Genomic DNA, 8544 nt, shown 5'->3' on the forward strand with positions numbered 1-8544 from the left:
AGAAGAAATGAGTATCAGCTCAACTATTACACTTGACCTCTCTCTGATTGGTATCTGTAGATTGGTAAATTTGTATTGGATTTATTAATGATACAATTCGGTCTGTGTGACATTCCCAAGTAAGGATTTGTTACATTTTAGCATTGGGAATTAAACAAGGAAGATTTAAATTGGGGTTGTAAAAATGTGTTACAAGCCTCACCCAGAGACTAACCCCTGTAGGAGAGGAAAGATGACAAAAAGACTTTAGAAGAAGAGACCACTTAAAAGATATTGTCATACTTTTGAGAGATCAATCAACATTGATAAGCTGTTCATCTACCAAGCCAATTTCGCTTGGTGCATGTTATACAACTCGGATGTAAGTTCATACTCTGAAACTTTGTCCATATTCTTTTTAATCTGTTTTGCTGTGTTTTATGTCATTTGTATTAATTATTTTTATAATCTGTAAGTATTGTAACTTTTTGAATATTAAATCTAAAAATGTAATAAGTGCTGTCCTTATTGCTCTAAATTAATTCACTGACTGTTTAGAAGATGTTAATTGCTTGGCTGTGTTAATCCTTCAAATACCAGTGTGGGAAGTGTTAACTCTTTAAGCTATCAGAGTGCGCACAATTGGGTAATTAAGTCATAGGTCTTATATGTAGATGGTGGCAGATGAGAGTCATGAAAAAGGGTGCCTGTATTGTTGAAGGGACCAGTTAGATCTGTAAACTTAGGGATTGGTGAAATTGAATTGCTGGAATCCTGCGTGTCCCCTTACAGTAAACTTCAAAGTCACAAGTGCTCAGAGTGCGGTTTGTGATGGGAAAAGGTAATTAGGAGTGGTTTCTTGACAAAAAAGAGGTATTATATGGTTTGACTGTTTGATGAGTTATTAGATCTGGGAGCTGGCAGAGGTGGGTCTCACTGATAGAATTCAAGTGTTGTTCTCTTGATAACTCCAAGGTTATAATCCAATAGGAGAAATGTCTTTTGTCCATGAGAAATAGGGGCTGTCTTGCAAAAAAAGACTTTTTGGATCATGCAGTTGCATGTTTCCCATTGAAAGTCTACCTGTGGTAGATTTATATTACTATTTTGGTTGCTCATAGATGCTCTTGTGTCTATTATCTTTGAAATGAAAAACGTGGTTTTGATATTCATGGTTTGGAGAACTACAGTGTTGCCAGGTGATGTTACTGTAAGTCAGTTCAACTTCTTAGTATAAGATTTATATTAAAAACAAAATAGCTGTCATACTTATCTGGTTGATCACTGAATTGATGGGGGATGAAGTTAACCATAGGCTGCAGATGTTACATACATATTGGTGCATATATATATATATATATATATATATATATATATATATATATATATATATATATGTATATATACATTTTTACATATATTATATATATATATATATATATAAAAATATATATATACATATATATATATATATATATATATATATATATATATATATATAAAAAAGATGGATGAGGAGGCACACAATAGTGTAGTATGATAATAAAAAAATGGAATCACACAAGAATCCACAATAGGACCTTATCACCAGGGAAAACCAGAGATTGAAATGCATCACCCGAATATAATAATGAGGATGTATGCGTACCAGAAGTACAAACCTTATGGCTTATCTCAGAAGTGATCACAAGGACTGAATAACAGGTCCCTCAGCATATATAACATAGAAAGAGACACCCGAATCACACATGTGCAGATTTATGCGTACCAGAAATAAAAACTTTTCCGCTTATCTGTAAAGATGTTCCACAGATTATCACAAACAGGTGCAGTATTTTAATCTAATATACTATTACGGTATTATGTAGTTTTAGTTGTGTCTAATTAAGCCCAATATTGGGCATCTGTTGTTCAGCGGGCGGTTTGCCGGATGTGCGCAAGTGCAGTAGGCTTACTTCCGGATCGAAGTGTGCACGCGCAAAATGGCGCGGCGCACTATTTGTATGAGCGCCGTTATGAGGGCTAATAATATATTTTCTTCTCCTGATGAAGTCTGTTATTACAGACAAAACGCGTTGAGGGTTTCTTTTGCTGTCCCTATTATATTGGGAATTGGTCCTTTACAGATGGGCTCACTATCTGCTACTTGATATGTAAGTGGCTACTATTTTTTAATAAAGTGTATATTGAGATATTACATCTTAAGTCCTTTGTCTACTCTGTCCTTTGAGACAATCAGCTGTGTATCCAGATATGGAGAGAGTATGACCTGTTCGTGATAATCTGTGGAACATCTTTACAGATAAGCGGAAAAGTTTTTATTTCTGGTACGCATATATCTGCACAAGTGTGATTCGGGTGTCTCTTTCTATGTTATATATACTGAGGGACCTGTTATTCAGTCCTTGTGATCACTTCTGAGATAAGCCATAAAGTTTTAACTTCTGGTACGCATACATCCTCATTATTATATTCGGGTGATGCATTTCAATCTCTGGTTTTCTCTTTACTGGTGATAAGGTCCTATTGTGGATTCTTGTGTGATTCCATTTTTTTATTATCATACTACACTATTGTGCGCCTCCTCCTCCATCTTTTTTCTATAGGTTATTTCCATGCTACACCGCTTGGCGTAATTAGGATTGGCAGCCGCCTGCACATGGGAAGTGTGTTGTGATTTTAGACTTTTTTGCTGGACTTTGATTATTTGTATTGGATATTGCTGCAAGCGCCGTTTTTGTATCTTACTGTGTGATATATATATATATATATATATATATATATACATGAAACCACAAACAGACTCAATCTTCACTCTACTTAATAATCCAGTTATAAACACAAAAATAAAAATGTATAGGAAAATACATGACTAAAAACATAAAAAATAATAAAATTATAAATGAAAAACACTTCACATATACTGGTGGCTGCCTCACTCCCAATAAACCAGGTAGTAAGTCCGGATGTATAAAAAAAAAATGCAGAACATGGGATGGGTGCCTAATAGTGTATTGTTTCCAAGTAATAGTCCTACATGCGTACCAAATATACGAAGGAATATGGGCACATCAGCAGGTATTTATGCAGGTCCTATCCAGTCTATTCCTTAGACGTATGGACTCTTCTCATAAATCAGGGAAACAAAAAAATCACACATAGGGCTAAATTTACTAAACGGCGGGTTTGAAAAAGTGGAGATGTTGTCTATAGCAACCAATCAGATTCTAGCTATCATTTTGTAGAATGCAATAAATAAATAAAAGCTAGAATCTGATTGGTTGCTATAGGCAACATCTCCACTGTTTCAAACCTGCAGTTTAGTAAATATACCCCATACTGTAATAACGTAATATATTATAAATTATAACCAATGTGGATCCCACCACCACACTGCACACTCCAGTTGTGAGTAAGCGTACCAGAAATATAAAATGATAGGCTTATCTGTGTCTCTTATTGCTTGTTCTTCATTAAGAGCCCTCTTTTGAACACTTGGGTATATATATATTCTCTGTCTTTGCCGGTATAAATTTGCTGTTTTTATATTAGACATGTATGAATTATATTTTAATAAATATTTGTACTTTATGTGATCTGCGGACATGGCTTTTACTAAAATAAGGTAGTATCCTGTGTTTTGATAAATTTCTATTTCCATATTTTGGATTTACAGGTCCTATAGACAGCTGCTATTTAGGATACCTTTTGATTACTTTTTATAAATTTTTAGTGTTTAGCAATTTTTTGTGCTCTAATATATTGTCTTGTTGCAAAAAAAGATTCTTGAGGGTGTTAAATACATTTCATGTTCACTTTGGTTGGAATAGTGAAGAATATATAAGCAGAAATTCCTGCAAATTCAGGTAAACTTCCTTACAGAGAAGGAAGAAACTAGGTGTGGCTTTTTAATTTAGAAATATATTTATTAAAGCTAATAATGTTTGAAAAGATAATAAAGAAAATGTTATACAAACTTCTGACTATAATAAAAATACATTCACATGAATTAATTTTGCATGAAACCTTTAATAAATCCAAGAACAGAATAATAGTTTAGGTTTCTGTCCATTTAATGGAAATGGTGAACTCGTCTAAAAGAGCCAATTCTAGGTTCGGTAGATCCCCAGTCAGAATATCTCCTATACTCTCCAGGTCTCAGATAATACTGACGTCCCTTGTAGTTGGGCTCTTCGTAGAACATCCAGTATCCATCATGTACATGGGCAGAGTGGATGTCATGGTAATGGAATCTCTCATACACATGAGGACAATCTTCAGTGAACTCCATCATTTGACCTCTAAAGTTTTCTCTCTCATAGATATTGATTCTGAATGAACCCTGGTGCTGTTTAAATAAAATACAGATTGCAGAGTTAACGATAAGAGAAAGAAGTCACATTAAATTATTTCATAATATAATAATATGAAAAAATCATACAATTTGAATTCAGTTACATAGTTATGCATTAATAAATAAAATTGTTTAGATGTTATAGAGTAACTATCTTTTTTAATCTAATTTCTATCTTAAAATTAAAAATCTACATAAAAGATACAGTAAAGTAAAACATGCTTGATAAAGTGGAGAACACCATCATCAAATATAATTATGCAACTTACTGTGGAGTGCTATCTTTATTCTCTTTCAGACAGCGATCTAATCTTGTTTTTTTCTGTATTTTTTCTAACTATAAGCAGTACTTTAAAATATTTGTAAATATTTGCTTATCTGCTCTTAAGTAGATTGCTTTTTCTATTTTTAGAATAATGATATATTGTTAAGACATTTTAATTGATAAAGTATACATTATTTACTGGCTTTTAGACTAATGTACCTAGACTTACTATTTTTACAATTACATTTCTTTTCTATATTAACTCATTGTAAATCTACCTTAAGTAGTGTTGATTAAAAAAATTACCTGAGGACTCAGGCGACAGGACCTAATGGAGTCATTGTAACCCATCCATTGCTGAAAGTCAGGATATTCTCCTCTATGAAGAAAATACTGGTGTCCCCTATAGTTGGGGAACTCATAAAGTATCCAGTTTCCACTTTCCACACGAATGGAGTTGCAGCGTCTAAAGTATGAGGACAAGTCTGGACACTCAGAGCTACACTCATAGGAGCGACCCTGGAAGTTTCTGTCCTCAAAGAAGATGATCTGGAAAAGACCAAAACTGCATTATGTAATTTGAATTTATTCATTGATGCAATAATTTTTGTGGTTTAAATTTCCTCTTCTGCCCATTTCACTTGGGAGTGAGTGTCTAGTTTTATGTTTTGAGAGATTGAAATATACTACTACCTGTATCCTTGCACTCACTATTCCAATTACAACCTGACCATCTTAAAAAAAAATTACAGAATAAATACATAATAAATAATACAAAATAATACAAAATAAATAATATATCTGAAGTTGTTAGTAACTGCACTGAGTATGCAAAACATTTATTCACATATAATTAAAAGATTGTTGTAAAGTAATAGAAACAGCAGCAAAAAAAGTCTCTTTATGAAGCAAAGTTCACAACTAACTTATTTTCACAATGTGCCTTTCTTTTTTTAAAAGGATACAAACATTTAGAAATATTGCGCATATTTAAATTTTATCATACATATTTTGTTGCTGTGGTCAAGAAAGCGTTCTGTTATTGTTTCAATTATATTTAAAAATAATCTGATTAACTATTAAAAATATCCTTTTTACAGTGTAAAACCTATTTTGGTAGAAACAATCAAAGTAGTGAAACTGAATTGTATTTTTAAATTGTTTTATGACAAAATAAATATATGCTGTTGTCAAGCTTACCTTTCCCATTTTGAAAGCAGTATGTGTTCACAGTAACTGTCTCTTAGAGCAAGAGAAGTTAGAGCTTTATATACATCATTTTCTGTATACATTGGAATTAATGTTGACAATACAACTGCAAGCAAAATGTATAGCCATGTATTTTTCATTATGGTGTAGGCTGTTCAAGAATTATAGACAATTGTTGGTTTTTTGGACTTTGTCTAGAATCTGTACACTAAACACACTGACTGAAGCTATACTGCGGTTTAAGCAAAATCTATTTTAGCAGTGTAAAGATTGTATCTATAGTTTGTTATTGTTTGTGCATACCAGACTTAGAAAAACTTTATTTTTTTGATATTTATTAATTTACTTAATCATATAGCTTAAGTATATAAATGTAAGTGTTACTCTTAGTACACATTTATAAAAGTACAAATAATTGTTTAACTTTACAAATACACATGTGATTCATTGTACTCCTCCATTAGCTGTTTTGCTATACTGTAGTGTACTGTATTTTGCTCAAGGCAAAGTGCTATATTTCATACAAACAGCATATGTATGTCTGAGTTTTTTAATTGTAGTAAATAACATTGGTGCTATTGACTCCTTGATTCCTGTTACTCGGATGCATAAATAGACCTTTCTTAAAGAAGAACTCCACCCAAATCTTAAAACGTATTATTATTGATAGAAAAATGTTTATTTATGTAGTCATTGTTTTTCTACCTATTAAGATCATCTATAATTTCAGCGCACTTCAACAAACCTGATGCTGATAACAGTTTTTAATACAAAAGAGATATAATTCAGCGCTAGGGGCCTGATTTATCAAGGATCTTAACTTGAGAAACTTCTTATTTCAGTCTCCTGGACAAAACCATGTTACAATGCAAGGGGTGCAAACTAGTATTTTGTTTTACAATAAATGGTTTTGTACATACAAAAAAAGCGCTCTCCTAGTTGCACTGCAGTTCACGTCACTGTTGTGGGTGAACATAAACATCAGCATCTGTGGTAGTTTGCTGAAACATAAAAACTTATCATAGCGCAATACTGTAAAACATATGGAGCAGAGTTCTGTGTAAAAAGGAGTTGTGTCTTGATCTGAGGGTCACCACCAGTCACCTGTGCTCCCCTTTTCCTTCACACCCCAATGGGTTAATGTTCACAGAATTTAGATGAATATATCACCCCACAAATCACGAGGATCCTCCTTCCGACTAATATGTGGATAACTGGAGTCTCATACACGCCTGGTTTGCTCCCGGCGAACAGCCAATTCTTAGAATCAACCAATAGGTACACTCCACAAATACTCCATAGAAGGTATCATATAAAAGAAAAGGAATACTCTAGTGTTTCACCTTTTAATAAAAATGCTCTAATACAATATTTGAGCTTTAGAAAACAGGACCCGTACCATGTCACACATCAAAACAGGCATAAGCATAACGTGAATCACATGGGCTCACCGCATTCTCGTCTGATGTGAAATGCTGTCAGGTCTAACGATTAAAACCAACGCGTTTCAACTTAAAACAAAAGTCTTTATCAAGGTTCAAATCTTCAGTCTTTCCCGTCGCTTCTTATACGGAGACATATCCACTCGCTCGTCCAGTCATTATCCATATCCGGAACGAGGCTTGACTCCTCCGCCTCTCCGGAAGTGTGTTCATAATCACATCGAGGCTTGGTATCTTTTCCACTCATTGCAGTTGATTGGCTCCTCCATCTCCCCGGAGGTGGGGACATCCACACACCGAAAATTAGTTTCTTAAAGTGGCACAGTTTCTCACCTAACTAATACAGACAGTTTCCTAATCTCTATATACAAAATAGTATGCTTAAGGGAATACCGTTGAGTAGATGTTCCTCAATATAAAAGAAAAAGATACATATCAATGAAAAGTCTCCCCTGTCTGGTTACGATCTAAACATACATGTGTCTCTCGGATATTGACATATACTCCATAAATACATTTCTCTCTATACCATACCAACATCGTCTATCCATACATTACTATGTAGGGACCCGTGGTAAAAAAACATAGGATATGATTCTCAACATTCTACTTTCTCCAGGAAAATTTTCCCATAAGCTATCAAGTATTTGTGTGCTACATGAAAAAACAGCCTGTATTTAACTTATGTGCAAAACAAAAAAATAATTTTCACCCCTTGCATGGTAACAGGGTTTTGTCCCGGAGACTTAAATAAGAAAATTCTTAATTTAAGTTTCTTAATGAATCAGGCCCTCAATCTATTATTTCCACTCTTTTCAATTTCTTCACTATACTTTTATATTTTGCCTACTACAGATATAAAAATAGATGGCAATGTTATATTTTATCTTTTAAATGGATAATAATAAAGAAAATGATTCTATATCAACCATTAGTGAGTTTTAGTGTGTCCCTATTAAGAGATATTTCCTCTTTCTTGAGATATAGTACTTATTGTACCTCAAGAAGTTGCACCTTTACTCTGACAAATTATGTTTTTGTAGCAACAGTGACAGAATATACAGAGTAGTCTAACAATGTAAAATAATGACAGTTACTGCATTCCCTAATGAGTATACTTTAATACGACCACCAAATTGCTCTTGTAAGAGCTTTTTAAGCAAAAGTAAATTCATTCCAGCAACTCACCGCTAAAACCCACCCCATAATCACTTAGCCGTTTAACACCTCACTTAACCCACTGCCAACACACATATTATAACATATTACATCAGTACCAACTGACACATTATCAC

The 8544-nt window shown here is 33.5% G+C and overlaps 1 protein-coding gene across 2 annotated transcripts; it reads right to left on the minus strand.

Moving 5' to 3' along the window:
* Positions 1-4051: 4051 nt before the first annotated feature.
* Positions 4052-5807, minus strand: LOC142097005 (gamma-crystallin-3-like). Of its 2 annotated transcripts, none has more exons than XM_075178616.1 (3): positions 5799-5807; positions 4905-5147; positions 4052-4321 (listed from the first exon to the last, which is right to left on the minus strand). In XM_075178616.1, the coding sequence occupies exons 1-3, from the start codon at positions 5805-5807 to the stop codon at positions 4052-4054; spliced, it is 522 nt and encodes a 173-aa protein (XP_075034717.1). The 2 variants fall into 2 exon arrangements, with proteins under 2 accessions (XP_075034717.1, XP_075034716.1); XM_075178615.1 differs by having other exon boundaries at positions 4052-4327.
* Positions 5808-8544: the final 2737 nt, after the last annotated feature.

This window comes from Mixophyes fleayi, chromosome 7 (assembly GCF_038048845.1).
Source record: "Mixophyes fleayi isolate aMixFle1 chromosome 7, aMixFle1.hap1, whole genome shotgun sequence".
NCBI lineage: Eukaryota > Metazoa > Chordata > Amphibia > Anura > Limnodynastidae > Mixophyes > Mixophyes fleayi.